At 43.6% G+C, this 19,517-nt stretch overlaps 2 protein-coding genes across 2 annotated transcripts; both read right to left on the reverse strand.

Moving 5' to 3' along the window:
- Positions 1–377: 377 nt before the first annotated feature.
- Positions 378–6,964, reverse strand: LOC148890844 (uncharacterized). Its single transcript, XM_089011100.1, has 2 exons — positions 2,418–6,964; positions 378–930 (listed from the first exon to the last, which is right to left on the reverse strand). Exon 1 carries the CDS (start codon positions 6,798–6,800, stop codon positions 5,679–5,681), a length of 1,122 nt encoding a protein of 373 aa, XP_088867226.1. The 5' UTR covers positions 6,801–6,964; the 3' UTR covers positions 378–930; positions 2,418–5,678.
- A 4,024-nt stretch (positions 6,965–10,988) lies between these two features.
- Positions 10,989–13,328, reverse strand: LOC148890845 (uncharacterized). Its single transcript, XM_089010289.1, has one exon. It carries the CDS (start codon positions 13,162–13,164, stop codon positions 12,043–12,045), a length of 1,122 nt encoding a protein of 373 aa, XP_088866415.1. The 5' UTR covers positions 13,165–13,328; the 3' UTR covers positions 10,989–12,042.
- Positions 13,329–19,517: the final 6,189 nt, after the last annotated feature.

The raw sequence follows: 19,517 nt of genomic DNA on the forward strand, positions 1-19,517 counted from the left end.
AATAATAATAATAATAATAATAATAATAATAATAATAATAATAATAATAATAATAATCAGATTCAGATTCAGAAAACCTTTATTTTTCCCACAATGGGGAAATGTGCAGTGTACAGCAGCAATTTGAAAGTGGATGGTTGGGGGGAGTGAAAGGATATAAAACAAGATATTCTAAGCATAGCAAAATAAAAATGTCAACTGTATACTGTAATTGTGGAATAATAATAATAATAATAATAATAATAATAATACATTTTTTCAAACGCCTTTCAAAGCTCTTAAGGACACTTTACAGCCACAGACAAGCATAGAAAAAACAGATACAATAATAATAATGATAAATACAAATACTAATACTACTACTAATAATAATACATTTCATTTTCAGCGCATTTCAAAGCTCTCAAGGACACGTTACAGTCACAGACAAGCATAGGTACGATAATAAATTAAATACAATAACAAACAGAATACAATAAATAAAATACAGTTATAAATAGAAACAAGAGAAAACCTACACAGAAAATGCAATTTTAAATAGGTGGGGTTTGAGATGGGATTTGAAGGTGGGAAGAGAATCAATGTTACGAATGTTGGGAGGAAGTGAGTTCCAGGGTTTGGGGGCAGAGCGGCTGAAAGCTCTGTCCCCCATCATGCTGAGACGGGTAGAGGGCACACATAGGTGGAGGGAGGAAGAGGATCTGAGGGAACGAGAGGGAATATAAATTTGAAGAAAGTCAGATAGGTAGGGGGGGTAGCAAGGTTATGGATAGCTTTAAATGTGTAAAGAAGAATTTGAAAGTTGCTTCTATATTTGACCGGGAGCCAGTGGAGCTCTTGGAGGACGTGGGTGATGTGGTGAAACGATGAGACTCTGGTGGTGATCCGGGCTGAAGAATTCTGGACTCGTTGAAGTTTGTGGAGAAGTTTCTGAAGGACACCAATGAGAAGTTAATTGCAATCATCAATTCGGGAGGTGAAAAGGCTATGAACAAGGATAGCAGTGGAGTGAGGGGTGAGAGACGTGCAAAGACGATTGATATTGTGTAAGTGGAAGTACGCAGATCGGGTTAAGTTATTTATATGGGAGTGGAAGGATAGTGTGCTGTCAAGGATGACACGCAGGCTCTTGACCTGATGGGAGGGAGAAACGGTCAAACTGTCTATAGTGAGAGAGAAACCGATAGCTTTGCGTCAGGTGGATTTGGTACCAACAAGGAGAATTTCATTTTTTTCACTGTTAAGTTTGAGGAAGTTATGGGTAAACCAGGATTTAATTTCAGAGAGGCAGAGTGAAAGGGAAAAAGGTGGAAGAGAGGCGTTGGGTTTGCTGGAGAGATAGAGCTGGGTGTCATCCGCAAAGCAATCAAAGTGTATACCAAATTTATGGAAAATATTACCAAGGGGAAGAGGGTAAGTAATAAAGAGGAGGGGTCCCAAGACAGAGCCTTGGGGCACACCAGAAGATACAGGTGAAAACTGTGAACTGAAGGAGTTAATTTGGATGAACTGAGAGCGGCCAGAGAGAATAGAGCGGATCCAGCCTAGGGTCGTGTCGATGATCCCTATGGAGGAATGTCTGTCAAGGAGGATGGGGTGAGAAATTGTGTCAAAAGCTGTGGTGAGGTCAAGAAGGACAAGGATGGAGAGTAAACTGGCGTCAGCTGACAAAAGATCATTTGTGACTTTTAAGAGAGCCGATTCTGTACTGTGGTGGGGGCGGAAACCAGATTGGAATGGTTCGTATAGATCGTTCTGGGAGAGGTGAGAGTGTAGCTTGGAGGAAACAACTTTTTCAAGAATTTTGGAAATAAAAGGTGAGAAATGGGGTGAAGCTGATTGAAGTCATTGGGATCGGATCCAGGCTTTTTAAGAATTGGTGTGACAGCTGCAGTTTTGAGGGTGACAGGGACGATTCCTGTGGATAGGGAGGAGTGAATAATGGCTGAAATCAATGGAAGGAGAGATGGTCAGCAGGATTTGACCAGAATTGCAGGGAGGAGATCTAAGTGACAATAAGAATTCTTGGATTTAGTTATGAGGTCCAAAATTATCGAGGGATGAGTGAGTTCAAAAGAAGATAATCAGAATCAGAAAACGTTTAATTGTCTCACAATGGGGAAATTTGAAGTGCACAGCAAGCTATTTGAAAGGAGATGGGGTTGGGGGGGTGAAAGGGTTAAAAAACAAGATATTATAAGCCTAGTAAAAATGGGAGAAGACTGAGATGTATACTGTAAATGTGCAAAAATGTTTCACAAAAAAACTGTACATCGTGCAAGTATCAAAGAAAGGGCATATTGATATATGTAGCTGTATTGCATCAACACATATTTACAGTACAAGAGGCCAATTCTTTTCCCCATATGTGATTATTGAGAAGACTGACAGCAGTCTGTAGGAATGAGCAGTGATACCTCTCCTTCTTGCAGTGCAGGTGTAATAGACTCTGGCCGAAGGAGCTACCCAGTGCTGTCATGGTTTGCAGGAGGGGGTACGAGGGGCTGTCCATCATAGCTTTTAGTTTAGCAAGCGTCCGTCTGTTGCCCACCTCTTCCAGAGAGTCCAGCGAGCAGCCCAGGACAGAACTGGCCCTCTTGACAAGGCGCTCCAGTCTTTTCCTGTCCCGGGTGGTGATGCTGTCTGACCAGCAGACAATTCCATGGTGGATGGCTGAAGTCACCACAGAGTCATAGAAAGTCTTTAGGAGTGACCCCTGAAATCCAAAAGACCTCAGATTCCTGAGTAAGAAGATGCGACTCTCTCCATTTTTGATTAGGGCATCCGTGTTTGCAGTCCAGTCCAGTTTATTGTTGAAAGTAACAATCTTGTAGGAGGTCGGGGGGTAGGAAGGTTGGGCGAGGGTGCGGGTACAGAGGAGCCAAGATGCTGGTGGGCCACAACCTATATGTTACAAATCAAATCGGTTTGGCAGAGAAATATTTTGCAGTAGCGTTTTACCAGGCATCGACATGTCACCCTGGTCGGCTGACAGCACAAAGGAGCGACCGACACGCTGTATGTCTCAACCCGTTCATTTATTTCAAGACGGTGTGGGAACAAATGGTGACCGATGCATTTCGTTTTAGTATGAAAGGAATCATCCATCCGTCCTTTTTACAATCCGCAGAAAAGCCACGCGGACACGGGGGCAAACATGCAAACGGCACATGGTTTGGAAACCATCTAATTTATGGACCTCTCCGGTGATTCCACGTGGCCTGCGTTGACGCCCCTGACCCCAGCTGTCCCACGTTTACTCAACATGGTATTTTGACGAGCCACTGCAACGGATGGATCGGGTGCTCTGGGATCTATTTTGAGGCGACGGTTAGTTGGGCGACTCGACTTCCATGGAAAATAACTGGACAGATCCACTGGCCCCAAGCACAGCAAAGCCCAATCGTCTGCAAAATTGCCATTTGGAGTTGAAATCAGTCACCCAATACGGTAGCGCCGTGGACCTGTTTGGCGACATTGCACACGCCGCCGTCTTGAAGTGATTGCTCCCCATGCGTAACCTTGGCGAGCTCTGCAAATAATTGACATGGAAAGGAATGCATGAACCACATCTGCTACCCCAACTTGAACCTGCTGTGCCTTTTTTTTGCTATGTGAATTTGTGAACGATGAGACTTCCACGACGGTTCCCTGTAAAAATGCCAAGGACTGCACCGGAGGACACCCTTGTCGGTTTTTTCTTTGTGGACACCGGTTGTCGTGGTGTTTTCATCGATGGATGAGACAAAACCGTTCTTCAACATTCTTCAACATCTCTGGTGAAATGTCAAAGGCTTTGTGCCACTCCTGTGCACATTTCTTGGCGGGGTTAGACATCACGTAGTCGGTCGGGTTGATGGATGCGCCAGACCTCAGGGGGAGGATTCTTTCCACAATTTTCAAGGATAACAAACTACCCACTGTAAAATTGGAGAGGCGTGAAAGCCCATCAACTTGCCATCGTGTGGACCGACAGCTAGCAGCTCTAGCGGGCGCGTGGAGATGCTTCGCTAATGGGAAACAGAAAGGTTTTCCATCAATCGCACACCTGCTAAGTTTGAAAAACGATTTGGTCGAAAACTAAAACATTTCCCATTATAATCAATGTCTACAAACACGCCTGCTCCCAATGGGACACGACATGAGGACAATGTGCCGGTCACAATAAGACGCGACACGAGGAAGTGACCTAGAAGGAAGCGGATGGGAGTCCAGTGTTGCATTCAGCTGGGCTCAGATTGGTCAATAACCCATTTTTGTTGTAACCGAGGTATAAAATACCCAAAATCTTATGTTGAAAACCCAATTAGTTGCGTTCGAAAACCGAGGTTTGACTGGAAAAACTTAACTCAACAACACTAATACGTTGTTCACAATGCGACACAAGAAGTGACTGATGAAGAAGTGGAGGGGAGTTGAGTGGTGCATTCAGGTGCGCTCAGTTTGGTCCAGAAACAATTTTTGGTTGTAAACTGAGTCTTAAAAGAAGCCCCACAATATTTGGTTTAAAACAGAATTGGTCGAGACCCTAAACATTTCCCATTATAATCAATGTAATCAATTTTTTATCGTGATTGCACAATACAAACACGCCTGCTCCCAATGGAACGCTAAACGAGGATAATGCGTTGATCTCAATGAGACGCGACACGAGGTAGTGACGTAGAGGGAAGTGGAGGGGAATCCAGTGGTGCACACGGGTGCGCTCAGTTTGGTTGAGAACCCATTTTTGGTTGTAAATTTAAGCATAAAAAACACAAAATCTTTGGTTGAAAACCCAATTGGTTACGTTCAAAAACCGAGGTCTGAACCGAATTGGTGAAAAACTAAACATTTCCCCATTATAATAAATGTAATCATTGTCTGCTTTTTTATCATGATTGAAGAATACAAACCGCCTGCTCACAATGGAATGCTACACAAGGATAATGTATTGGTCATCCAGTGACATCCAGTGATACCTCAGTTTACACACCCCTTGGCTTACGAACTTTTCGGTTTACGAATGTTAAATTTATGAAAATTTTACCTTGGCATACAAACTATTTTTCGGGATGCGCACGGAGCGCCACAATGAGTGATGTGTCATTCGTGAACGAGCCTGTTCTCCTAACAAGAAAATGGCAGACGACTTGTTTTGTCCTCTATTCCCCACCCCCAGTCTTCGGTTAAAGGCACATGATTGGTCAAGAACACAGCAGTGAGGGGGGGTTAAACATTAAAGAGACAGGCTGATGACAGAGAGGGAGAGAAAATGGATAGAAAACAGTAAAAGTTGGACTTGTTTCAACTTTGATAGTTCAAAGGCAGAGTGTAGACTGCAAGGTTAAAATATACCATCAATCAGGCTCCATTAACAACCTGCACAAGCCATCTGTACACTTGATGCAAAAAGCTATCAACCTAGCTTAACTGTCACGTCAGCTCGAGGAATGGTGACAGAACTCGAGGGACGATGGAAGGTAGTTAAGGTCGGATCCAAAATACTCAGTGGAGACATCGATGAGAAGGTTTCTTCAGCCGTCATCTGTACAAAAGTGAAGGTTTCGGACGTTTCGCCTCCTATCCAAGAGGCTTTGTCAGCGAACTAAAGTCTGACTGGTCGTATCGGCCCCATTTATATATCCCTAATGTCCAGACCTGGTGGCGCCGGACACAGCTATGATAGGTCCCTACTCTCAGGTTGGGGGAGGCGCGGGACCCCCCCCTGTGGCCCCACTGATTGTTCCTACATTCCTGACTAACGATTGGCCTATTACACCCACTCCCCCCGGTATCACCTCATCAGCATAACGACCCTCATCAGCATTGCGAAAGTTGCCTAGCCTGTTTTGCCTGAGCAGGCTATTGTATGAACGATCCAAATTGAACCTCACACCACCAGACCGGTTTAATGAAGGATTTTGTTGTTTTATAAGAATCGCCTCTTTTACCCCCCTTTCAAACCATCTATGTTCTTTCGCTAAGATTTTAACCTCATTGTCGTCAAACGAGTGGTTAGTAGCTTTTAGGTGCAAATGTACTGCCGATTGAGGCCCACTAGTATTATCCCTGCGATGTTGATAAAGTCTTTTTTTGAGAATTTGTTGAGTCTCCCCAATGTACTGCTCTTTACAATTTTCATTCTTACAATGTATGGAATAAACTACATTACTTTGTTTTTCATTTGGTAGCCTATCTTTTGGATGCACTAATTTTTGCCTTAACGTGTTTATCGGTTTGAAATAAGTAGGAATTTTATGTTGCCAAAGGACTCTTTGTAATTTTTCAGAAACTCCTGCAATGTACGGTACTGCTACTCCTCTCCTTTTAGAATCTTGAGAATTATTGGTTTCGTTCGCTATTCTTTCTTTCTGACATTTGTTGAATGACCACTGAGGGTACCCACAGTTAGTGAGTGCTCTCCTGATATGTTTTGACTCCTTTTCTCTACCTTCAGTGCTAGTTGGTATTAGTTTAGCCCTATGCTGGAGGGTTCTGATAACTCCTAGTTTATGTTGTAAAGGGTGGTTAGAGTCAAAAAGTAAGTATTGGTCAGTGTGCGTAGCCTTCCTAAAGACTTCTGTTTTTAGCGCTCTGTCCTCTTTTATAATTACTTTACAATCCAAGAAGGCTAGTTGGTTCTCTTGAATGTCCTCACGAGTAAATTTAATGTTGAAGTCTACAGAGTTGAGATGATCTGTGAAGGATTGAATTTCTTGTTTCTTAATTATGACAAAAGTATCGTCCACATATCTAAACCAGTGTCTAGGTTTTGTCCCTGGGAAGGATGTGAGGGCCTGTTTCTCCATCTCTTCCATTTACAGATTAGCCACTATGGGTGAAACTGGTGAGCCCATAGCACAACCATGGATTTGTTTATAAAATTTTTCCCGAAATTGAAAATACGTAGTATTAAGGCAGATTTCTAATAATTGGCAGATGTGATCCGGTTTCAGTTTGGTTCTTTCATGCAGAGAAACATCCGCCAGCAGCCTCGTCCTCACCACTGAGACTGCTGCTGGGGTTGGGACAGATGTAAAGAGAGAAGTCACATCGTAAGATGCCAAAGTTTCCTCAGGTTCCAATATGAGGTCTTTGATCCTCTCTACAAACCCTGTGGTGTTCTCTACGTGGTATTCTGTGTTACCAACCAACGGAGCTAAAATAGTTTTTAAATATTTGGCTACATTGTATGTAGAGGAGTCAATGCTACAAACAATGGGTCGGAGGGGGAACCCTTCTTTATGTATTTTTGGCAGGCCAGTGGAGACAGTGATTCCAATAAAGAGTCTTTACTGAGACACATGTATCAAACAAAACAGAAAGTCAAGCAAGGTAGGAGGGCAACGGCAAAACAGACCTGCGTGCGGAAGGGTGACGGGGGAGCAGAGGAGGAGGAGACAAGAGGGGAGGAGCACGCTCCTGGCGTCGACGAGGATAAGACATTAACAGAACACAATTGATGAGGAACTAGGTAAAATTATCGCAGAGAAAACACCGACAAGAGATCATTCCTCAAGATGGTGAAAGAAGAAGGCTATGTTCCTTATCAAGTGATGAAGCTGACCACTCCATTCCATCAAGTCATCAACGACCATCACAAAGGTACATAAAATGACTTTATTATATAGTACATCTGTGTAAGCTCTCAGTCGTACAGGAGTGGTCCATCGATGAAGGTTTCTTCAGCCGTCATCTGTACAAATTTTAAGGTTTCTAAGAGGCTTCGTCAGCGAACTAAAGTCTGACTGGTCGTATCGGCCCTATTTATATATCCCTAATGTCCAGACATGGTGGCGCCGGACACAGCTATGATAGGTCCATACTCTCAGGTTTATTATATAGTACAATTTATTTCTTTAATTATAATACCATAGCACATTTGTTATACATAAAATAAGATATATATTGTGTAGTTTTAAGGCTTAGAAAATTATGTTTTATGGGGACCTGGGAACAGATTATTCTCATGTTGATGGTTTCCTACGGGAAATTATTTTTTGGGATACGTACTTGCGGAGCAAAGTCGAGTAGTGTGTTCAGGTGCGCTCAGTTTGGTCCAGAACTGATTTTCTGTTGTAAACCCAGAAATTAAATCCCCCGAAATGTTGGGTCGAAAACCACATTGGTCGAGAAGGGTTTGAAAACCCTGGTTTGACTGTACACAACAGTAATTCTTAACCTGGGTTCAATCGAACCCTAGGGGTTCGGTAAGTCGGTCTCAGGGGTTCGGTGGATCCCCTCCGCCACAGAGGTCCATTCTTAAGTCTAGACTGCAGTTAGTAGGCACAGTCATTGAAACAAGGGTTCGGTGAATGAGCATATGAAACTAGTGGGTTTCAGTGCCTCCAACAAGATTAAGAACCACTGGTATAGAAGGATGAGAACTATTGTTGTGGCTGTTTGACAGCCTGCATTTCCTGGCTTCTCTTATCCCGGGGATGACTCGATTGAGTCCTTCCCGACCGGAAGCGCAAGCTCGGAGGCCGCCATCTTCTCAGTCGTGCATCAAGCTGTTCGGTGTGCCCGCCAACTCCCACAAAAATACGTTTAAAGGGCATACACTGCCAGGCTGACTGGAAACGTTTTATCAAGCAAACAGGTCGGGAAGCGAACGTCGCTTAACAGCCACCAGCGTGCAAGTATCTTCGTGTCCACCTCGCAGTCAAAGTCGAGCCCCAAACTTTTTTTCCACGGTAAAACGACTCCAGCGTTGATCTCTAGGCGAGCGAAGCACCGCGTTGAAATCTCACTCCGGACTGTTTCAATCCAACTTTGAAAGGTCCCCCTCCAAAGTTTCCGATAGAGAATCCGATCGGCGGGTTGTCTTCTGTCGGATGTAGTCAGAAAACGAAACAATCCTATATTAGCAGGCAAAAAAGACCCCCCCCCCCTACTTTTGACCGCGGAGCGTTCGCCACCAAGAGTTTTGTCCTCTGGCTTCGGCACCCCCCTACCCCCTCGAGTCAGTTAGTGGAGTCCCACGTTGGAAGCACGACAGTGATTCCAGGAACCGCCTTTGCCTCGCTGTAATTGGCTGCTGGCAAATAACATAACTGCAGCGTCTTACTCATTGGTTTGTTTGGGTTGTCCGTGAACGGCAAGCCGCTGTCAGTCAGTGGTGTCAAGGTCCGCCCATCTTTCCCACCACAGGGTGTGAAACCTCAAACACCCCCCCCCCCCCCCCCCCTCGGCTGCCACGCCACACCCCCCACCCCCTCACTCGATCACTCACTCGCTTTCGCTCTTTCTTAAAGGGGCCGCGAGTTTCAAAGGCAGCCCAGCTAATCGCTTTACAACAAGCCATAATCACAAAACCGGTTTAATATATCATTATGCTTTGAAGCGACCGTAAAATATATACATCTTCAAATTCACAGCATCCAGTGCATAAAATGAGGACGATTGCTTTGGCTGTTATTATAATACGTTGACTGATAATAATAATAATAATAATAATAATAATAATAATAATAATAATAATAATAATAATAATAATAATAATAATAATAATAATAATAATAATCAGATTCAGATTCAGAAAACCTTTATTTTTCCCACAATGGGGAAATGTGCAGTGTACAGCAGCAATTTGAAAGTGGATGGTTGGGGGGAGTGAAAGGATATAAAACAAGATATTCTAAGCATAGCAAAATAAAAATGTCAACTGTATACTGTAATTGTGGAATAATAATAATAATAATAATAATAATACATTTTTTCAAACGCCTTTCAAAGCTCTTAAGGACACTTTACAGCCACAGACAAGCATAGAAAAAACAGATACAATAATAATAATGATAAATACAAATACTAATACTACTACTAATAATAATACATTTCATTTTCAGCGCATTTCAAAGCTCTCAAGGACACGTTACAGTCACAGACAAGCATAGGTACGATAATAAATTAAATACAATAACAAACAGAATACAATAAATAAAATACAGTTATAAATAGAAACAAGAGAAAACCTACACAGAAAATGCAATTTTAAATAGGTGGGGTTTGAGATGGGATTTGAAGGTGGGAAGAGAATCAATGTTACGAATGTTGGGAGGAAGTGAGTTCCAGGGTTTGGGGGCAGAGCGGCTGAAAGCTCTGTCCCCCATCATGCTGAGACGGGTAGAGGGCACACATAGGTGGAGGGAGGAAGAGGATCTGAGGGAACGAGAGGGAATATAAATTTGAAGAAAGTCAGATAGGTAGGGGGGGTAGCAAGGTTATGGATAGCTTTAAATGTGTAAAGAAGAATTTGAAAGTTGCTTCTATATTTGACCGGGAGCCAGTGGAGCTCTTGGAGGACGTGGGTGATGTGGTGAAACGATGAGACTCTGGTGGTGATCCGGGCTGAAGAATTCTGGACTCGTTGAAGTTTGTGGAGAAGTTTCTGAAGGACACCAATGAGAAGTTAATTGCAATCATCAATTCGGGAGGTGAAAAGGCTATGAACAAGGATAGCAGTGGAGTGAGGGGTGAGAGACGTGCAAAGACGATTGATATTGTGTAAGTGGAAGTACGCAGATCGGGTTAAGTTATTTATATGGGAGTGGAAGGATAGTGTGCTGTCAAGGATGACACGCAGGCTCTTGACCTGATGGGAGGGAGAAACGGTCAAACTGTCTATAGTGAGAGAGAAACCGATAGCTTTGCGTCAGGTGGATTTGGTACCAACAAGGAGAATTTCATTTTTTTCACTGTTAAGTTTGAGGAAGTTATGGGTAAACCAGGATTTAATTTCAGAGAGGCAGAGTGAAAGGGAAAAAGGTGGAAGAGAGGCGTTGGGTTTGCTGGAGAGATAGAGCTGGGTGTCATCCGCAAAGCAATCAAAGTGTATACCAAATTTATGGAAAATATTACCAAGGGGAAGAGGGTAAGTAATAAAGAGGAGGGGTCCCAAGACAGAGCCTTGGGGCACACCAGAAGATACAGGTGAGTGATTTTTTATCGTGATTGCACAATACAAACACGCCTGCTCCCAATGGAACGCTAAACGAGGATAATGCGTTGATCTCAATGAGACGCGACACGAGGTAGTGACGTAGAGGGAAGTGGAGGGGAATCCAGTGGTGCACACGGGTGCGCTCAGTTTGGTTGAGAACCCATTTTTGGTTGTAAATTTAAGCATAAAAAACACAAAATCTTTGGTTGAAAACCCAATTGGTTACGTTCAAAAACCGAGGTCTGAACCGAATTGGTGAAAAACTAAACATTTCCCCATTATAATAAATGTAATCATTGTCTGCTTTTTTATCATGATTGAAGAATACAAACCGCCTGCTCACAATGGAATGCTACACAAGGATAATGTATTGGTCATCCAGTGACATCCAGTGATACCTCAGTTTACACACCCCTTGGCTTACGAACTTTTCGGTTTACGAATGTTAAATTTATGAAAATTTTACCTTGGCATACAAACTATTTTTCGGGATGCGCACGGAGCGCCACAATGAGTGATGTGTCATTCGTGAACGAGCCTGTTCTCCTAACAAGAAAATGGCAGACGACTTGTTTTGTCCTCTATTCCCCACCCCCAGTCTTCGGTTAAAGGCACATGATTGGTCAAGAACACAGCAGTGAGGGGGGGTTAAACATTAAAGAGACAGGCTGATGACAGAGAGGGAGAGAAAATGGATAGAAAACAGTAAAAGTTGGACTTGTTTCAACTTTGATAGTTCAAAGGCAGAGTGTAGACTGCAAGGTTAAAATATACCATCAATCAGGCTCCATTAACAACCTGCACAAGCCATCTGTACACTTGATGCAAAAAGCTATCAACCTAGCTTAACTGTCACGTCAGCTCGAGGAATGGTGACAGAACTCGAGGGACGATGGAAGGTAGTTAAGGTCGGATCCAAAATACTCAGTGGAGACATCGATGAGAAGGTTTCTTCAGCCGTCATCTGTACAAAAGTGAAGGTTTCGGACGTTTCGCCTCCTATCCAAGAGGCTTTGTCAGCGAACTAAAGTCTGACTGGTCGTATCGGCCCCATTTATATATCCCTAATGTCCAGACCTGGTGGCGCCGGACACAGCTATGATAGGTCCCTACTCTCAGGTTGGGGGAGGCGCGGGACCCCCCCCTGTGGCCCCACTGATTGTTCCTACATTCCTGACTAACGATTGGCCTATTACACCCACTCCCCCCGGTATCACCTCATCAGCATAACGACCCTCATCAGCATTGCGAAAGTTGCCTAGCCTGTTTTGCCTGAGCAGGCTATTGTATGAACGATCCAAATTGAACCTCACACCACCAGACCGGTTTAATGAAGGATTTTGTTGTTTTATAAGAATCGCCTCTTTTACCCCCCTTTCAAACCATCTATGTTCTTTCGCTAAGATTTTAACCTCATTGTCGTCAAACGAGTGGTTAGTAGCTTTTAGGTGCAAATGTACTGCCGATTGAGGCCCACTAGTATTATCCCTGCGATGTTGATAAAGTCTTTTTTTGAGAATTTGTTGAGTCTCCCCAATGTACTGCTCTTTACAATTTTCATTCTTACAATGTATGGAATAAACTACATTACTTTGTTTTTCATTTGGTAGCCTATCTTTTGGATGCACTAATTTTTGCCTTAACGTGTTTATCGGTTTGAAATAAGTAGGAATTTTATGTTGCCAAAGGACTCTTTGTAATTTTTCAGAAACTCCTGCAATGTACGGTACTGCTACTCCTCTCCTTTTAGAATCTTGAGAATTATTGGTTTCGTTCGCTATTCTTTCTTTCTGACATTTGTTGAATGACCACTGAGGGTACCCACAGTTAGTGAGTGCTCTCCTGATATGTTTTGACTCCTTTTCTCTACCTTCAGTGCTAGTTGGTATTAGTTTAGCCCTATGCTGGAGGGTTCTGATAACTCCTAGTTTATGTTGTAAAGGGTGGTTAGAGTCAAAAAGTAAGTATTGGTCAGTGTGCGTAGCCTTCCTAAAGACTTCTGTTTTTAGCGCTCTGTCCTCTTTTATAATTACTTTACAATCCAAGAAGGCTAGTTGGTTCTCTTGAATGTCCTCACGAGTAAATTTAATGTTGAAGTCTACAGAGTTGAGATGATCTGTGAAGGATTGAATTTCTTGTTTCTTAATTATGACAAAAGTATCGTCCACATATCTAAACCAGTGTCTAGGTTTTGTCCCTGGGAAGGATGTGAGGGCCTGTTTCTCCATCTCTTCCATTTACAGATTAGCCACTATGGGTGAAACTGGTGAGCCCATAGCACAACCATGGATTTGTTTATAAAATTTTTCCCGAAATTGAAAATACGTAGTATTAAGGCAGATTTCTAATAATTGGCAGATGTGATCCGGTTTCAGTTTGGTTCTTTCATGCAGAGAAACATCCGCCAGCAGCCTCGTCCTCACCACTGAGACTGCTGCTGGGGTTGGGACAGATGTAAAGAGAGAAGTCACATCGTAAGATGCCAAAGTTTCCTCAGGTTCCAATATGAGGTCTTTGATCCTCTCTACAAACCCTGTGGTGTTCTCTACGTGGTATTCTGTGTTACCAACCAACGGAGCTAAAATAGTTTTTAAATATTTGGCTACATTGTATGTAGAGGAGTCAATGCTACAAACAATGGGTCGGAGGGGGAACCCTTCTTTATGTATTTTTGGCAGGCCAGTGGAGACAGTGATTCCAATAAAGAGTCTTTACTGAGACACATGTATCAAACAAAACAGAAAGTCAAGCAAGGTAGGAGGGCAACGGCAAAACAGACCTGCGTGCGGAAGGGTGACGGGGGAGCAGAGGAGGAGGAGACAAGAGGGGAGGAGCACGCTCCTGGCGTCGACGAGGATAAGACATTAACAGAACACAATTGATGAGGAACTAGGTAAAATTATCGCAGAGAAAACACCGACAAGAGATCATTCCTCAAGATGGTGAAAGAAGAAGGCTATGTTCCTTATCAAGTGATGAAGCTGACCACTCCATTCCATCAAGTCATCAACGACCATCACAAAGGTACATAAAATGACTTTATTATATAGTACATCTGTGTAAGCTCTCAGTCGTACAGGAGTGGTCCATCGATGAAGGTTTCTTCAGCCGTCATCTGTACAAATTTTAAGGTTTCTAAGAGGCTTCGTCAGCGAACTAAAGTCTGACTGGTCGTATCGGCCCTATTTATATATCCCTAATGTCCAGACATGGTGGCGCCGGACACAGCTATGATAGGTCCATACTCTCAGGTTTATTATATAGTACAATTTATTTCTTTAATTATAATACCATAGCACATTTGTTATACATAAAATAAGATATATATTGTGTAGTTTTAAGGCTTAGAAAATTATGTTTTATGGGGACCTGGGAACAGATTATTCTCATGTTGATGGTTTCCTACGGGAAATTATTTTTTGGGATACGTACTTGCGGAGCAAAGTCGAGTAGTGTGTTCAGGTGCGCTCAGTTTGGTCCAGAACTGATTTTCTGTTGTAAACCCAGAAATTAAATCCCCCGAAATGTTGGGTCGAAAACCACATTGGTCGAGAAGGGTTTGAAAACCCTGGTTTGACTGTACACAACAGTAATTCTTAACCTGGGTTCAATCGAACCCTAGGGGTTCGGTAAGTCGGTCTCAGGGGTTCGGTGGATCCCCTCCGCCACAGAGGTCCATTCTTAAGTCTAGACTGCAGTTAGTAGGCACAGTCATTGAAACAAGGGTTCGGTGAATGAGCATATGAAACTAGTGGGTTTCAGTGCCTCCAACAAGATTAAGAACCACTGGTATAGAAGGATGAGAACTATTGTTGTGGCTGTTTGACAGCCTGCATTTCCTGGCTTCTCTTATCCCGGGGATGACTCGATTGAGTCCTTCCCGACCGGAAGCGCAAGCTCGGAGGCCGCCATCTTCTCAGTCGTGCATCAAGCTTTTCCGTACCAAGTTGAGACGAGTCCTTCGGCGGCGAGTGTTGAGAGATGCGCCTTTTCACATCCCCAACCTGACCTGTTACATCACGTGGCAGGCGTGGGTCCAGGTGTTCGGCAGGCCTTGTTATGTGAACAGTTTAAGCTGCGGCGTCGGGTGCGGTGAAGGTATGCATTGTTGGAAGTTATGACCAAGATGGCGGCGAGTTTCCATGTCTCTTCAGCAGGTGTTAACGCCGTGCTGACAATGTGGAAGCGGCGAGACCGTGCACGCACGGGCTTGGCCGCTCCTGCACGTTGGCCCGTGTTTGCTTTCACAAGGCACGTCAATAGAATATTTCATAAAAGAAGCAGTGGCCCGTAACCATCTACGTTCCACATAAGGAGAGGAATGTGCCCGTTTCACTCTTTGAAAGGTGACCTCGGTGTCGTACAACTGTGGCGGACGGCTGCATCGCCTTTTTGTCTGCCGCCCCCTCTTTGTCTCTCTGTTTTTACTGCCAAAGCTTATGGACGAGCCAAGCATCTCTGGCTGTTTTGACTCCCGCGCGGGAGTTCACTTGACCGTTAACATAACGAATTGTTCACCTGAGTGTCCATCTGAATCTGAAAACCTTTATTCGTCCCACAATGGGGAAATTTGCATTCCACAGCAGCAATTTGAAAGGTGGTTTGAATGGATAGAAAAACAATACATTCTAAGCATAGTAAAATAAAAATGTCAGCAGACTGAGATGTATACTGTAAATGCGCAAAACTGTCAAGAAAGGTATATTGATATATGTATGCTATGTATTACGTTTGTGTAAGCTCTCAGTCGTACAGGAGTGGTCCATCGATGAAAAGGTTTCTTCAGCAATCATCTGTACTCTAGGGATATATATAGGGCCTAAACTACCAGTAAGACTTTAGTTTGCTGACGAAGTTTCTTGGATAAGACGCGAAACGTCCGACACCTTCAAAGAAGTACAGATGCCGACTGAAGAAACCTTTTCATCGATGTAACTATATTGCATCAACTCATATTTACAGTACAAGTGTCCAGTTTTTTTGTTTTAAACGTGATTATTTAGAATTCAGAAGCCTGCCAGCAGTCGGTAGGAACGAGCGGCGGTACCTCGCCTTCTTGCAGCGCAGATGTAACAGTCTCTGGCTGAAGGAGCTACCCAGTGCTGTCACGGTTGGACAGGAGGGCTGTCCATCATAGATTTTAGTTTAGCAAGCGTCAGGCTGTTGCCCACCTCCTCCAGAGAGTCCAGTGAACATCCCAGGACTGAACCGACCCTCTTGACCAGGCGCTCCAGTCTTTTCCTGTCCCGGGTGGTGATGCAGTCGAGCGTGATGGCGTGCGACCGCGCTGTGAAATGTTTGCTTTCCACCCGGTTGCCACACATTTAGCTTGTAGTAGACGTGCACATTCCACCATGACGTCCCTGATCCACTGCTGAAAAGGATGCTTTGATCCTCTCCTGTTTCATCTAGAACTGCTTCATACCACAAAGAGGGCACAGCAAGTGCTTTGTGTTGTCAGATTACAGGTAACATCCAATTTACGATCGGCGTGCGTTATGGCCACCCGTACTTACGACCACGACCGCCAGACCCCTTTTTTTTAACTATACGGCTGCCACCGCAACAGCCGGCAACGCTGTTGAACTCCGCAGTGTGTTTGCGGTGCATTTGGTAGAATAAAAGACTTGAGATAGTCCTTCTTGTGTAGATCTGTCACGTTCTGAACAAGGCAGAGAGCAGCCGACTCGTCGGAGCAAAATTTAATGTCTGGATCCCCAGGTAAGTTACAGAGACAGAGGTCCGTGCAGGATGATTTATTAAGAGACAACACAAAGCGCTGGTCCCAAAAAGAAGACCAGGGGAATAATCAAAAATACAGAATACCAAAAACGAGGAGTGGGAGGGGCAATGGGAAACCCGACCCGCATTCTACGCCAATGGCGAAACTCGCACACGGTGGTGCAGAGAAGGAACAATCCCGAAAGGATTATGGGATGTGGGGGGATCCTTGGACCGAGCAACGAAGATATAGAAAGTCTTGGGTAATACAAAGTATAAATACAAGTTGACAGCGTCCCATTTTCGTACCCGCTGTCCTGATGAAGGAGGTGGTGGTGGTTCTGCCCCCAGCTGTCAATCCGAACATGACAATATCAAACAAGTAGGATGTTTATTTGCCGGAGCAGCATTGCACAAAATGAGGATACAAAATAACTGTTTCTTAACAAACGCGTACGACAATTTTCTCCAGCATGACACCATCTCACTCGCACAGCAATCGGGCTCGCATGCGTGGGAATACGAATATAAAATGACACTAAAAGTTATTAGATTTATAAATGAACTGTCAACATTTTGGTATATAATAGTATTCAAAAGAAAACGCTTAAAAACAACAGATTTATATCGTATTTTGAAGGAATTTCGATTTACGCCCGTTTTGTCAGAACAGAACCCTGTTGTAACTCGGATGATACCTCTATTTGTTATTTTTGTTTTTTTCCCAAGATGGCGGCGTGTGAACATGCAGCGGGTCCTCTCTCTCCCAGCAAATTGCCGTTTTTGTGTTTATTATGTTTGTTAAAGTCATTATAAGTGCCTTGCACACTGGGTCCGAGAAGACCGTGATTTCATCTGTGTTGTATGTCATGCATATTAGCATATTCGACAATGAAGCTGACTTTGACATTTGACTTCCAATGGCCACTGCTCCCCTTCCACGATTCATCTGCTTCTGTCACAAGTATTAAACCTGAAAGCAAATTTAATAAGATGCATCAAACGCCTGTCTCCAAATTTTTTGGTGTGCTCAACTGTTGACAATGTCTGTTTTTCTTTCTTTCTTTCTTTCTTTCTTTTTCTCTTTATTCATTAGCCAGCTAGCTAACTTTCAATCTCTGAGTTATTCCAGGTTGAGTGAACGCTGGAGCATGTGGCTGCTGCTGCTCACTCACAGAAAAACAATTCTCATGTGACTGTAAAACTGACCTTGAGTGTTTTGAAAGCACTTATGAATCAAATGTATTATTATTATTATTATTATTGTTTTCTTCCAAATGCCAAACGGCAATGATTGACTGAGTTTTTCTGCATGCACATTCAACCTTGATTTAATTCAAGCACTTTCCCTCTTGGAGAAGCCCCCGGTTGGCTCAAGAGGAAAGGACATTCCATCAGTGAGAAAAGAGAGCCCATATTCATCAAAGCTCTTCTTTTCCAGAAGCTTCTCTCTCATAGGCGTGCTCGTTAAGAGAGGCTTTGGGAACACTTGTATGGCGCTGTGCGCTACAAAGAAGGCGAGGGGGTGGCCGGGGCGAAGAGGGCGGGGTGGGCGACCGAGCCCTCCTTTTCCCCGGGTTTCTTTGCTCCTGACAAAATAGGTCCTCTGTGAATAGTGGAGGCTAAAGCCAAACTGAATGAGCGATGGAGGAGTGGGACTTGCTCATGCAGAGAGCCCTTCCCGTCTTGAGAGAAAAGAGCCACCACCTGCTTCTGCTGAGGCTTTTTCCCAGCTTCAATAGGGATCTTGTGAAAGGAGCTCGATCCGGGAACTGTGAAAGCAAAGTTGAAAGGAGGGAGCAACGTTTGCAATTTGGGGCACTGTTTCAAAAACAAGTGTGCATTCGTGATGGGTCATTCGCGAACGAGACGGTTCATAGAGCTGGATCTCTGAAGTGAACCGAGAAGCTCCCAACAAGGAGCCAGAATGGGTGCCGATTTTTTTTTTGTCCTCTCAGTGTCTGTAACTCATGACAAAAGTTAGACAACTCTGGAAAGTTGCCTGCCCGCCCATAAAGTTGCCTGCCCCATTTTTCACAACTTGAAACACAATAAGGTGAATAATCGCAAAAAAAAAACATTGTTGCGAAGTATAAAGGATTTTTGAAGTTAGGGATGTACCTACCACAAATGCTCCCTTGGTTAATTTATGGTAAATATCCCTTGCAGAAGATTTTGCTCCATTTGTCATTTGTTGTGATGTTGCACAATGCAATGTTTGCATTGCATTGTCTGTTCAAAACCACGTAGGTGCCTCTTTCTAATCGGCTTTCAAAAGTCTCAAGTACACTTTTCAGTCACGATGTAGTCCGAAGCACGAAACGGGCTTCTGATTGGCTGCCGTGCCGAGTATGCAAATTGCCAAACGAACGTTCGTTTGGAAATTAATTTCCATGATGGTCGTGAATGGACAGCGCGAGGCGGAAGGGAGGCATAGGCATGCACACGAGTGATGGGAATTCCGGCTCTTTTCAGAGAGCTCGTTCTTTTGGCTCATCTCACTAAAAAGATCCGGCTCTTTTGGCTCATAAATGGATCCTAAGTTTTTTTGTTGTTGCTTCAATTAATTAACTACCAAAAATCATGTAAAATTGTGTGAAAAATGAATTACTCATGTAATTGCCAAACGAACGTTCATTTATCAATTTGCATACTCGGCACGGCAGCCAATCAGAAGCCTGTTTCGTGCTTCGGACTACACCGTGACTGGAAAGTGTACTTGAAAGTCTTGAAAGCTTAGAAAGAGGAGTCCACCTGGCTTGTAGCGGTTTGCTTGTAGCTTTATTGAATAAAACAAACATTTGATTTGAATGTTTTTATTTCTTGAAGAAGTTGGTGGCCACCGGTGGCGAGACGTTTTGAAAGTTGG

The sequence above is a fragment of the Hippocampus bargibanti genome, linkage group LG12, assembly GCF_051943395.1.
Source record: "Hippocampus bargibanti isolate YZ-2025 linkage group LG12, ASM5194339v1, whole genome shotgun sequence".
Taxonomy (NCBI): Eukaryota; Metazoa; Chordata; class Actinopteri; order Syngnathiformes; family Syngnathidae; genus Hippocampus; species Hippocampus bargibanti.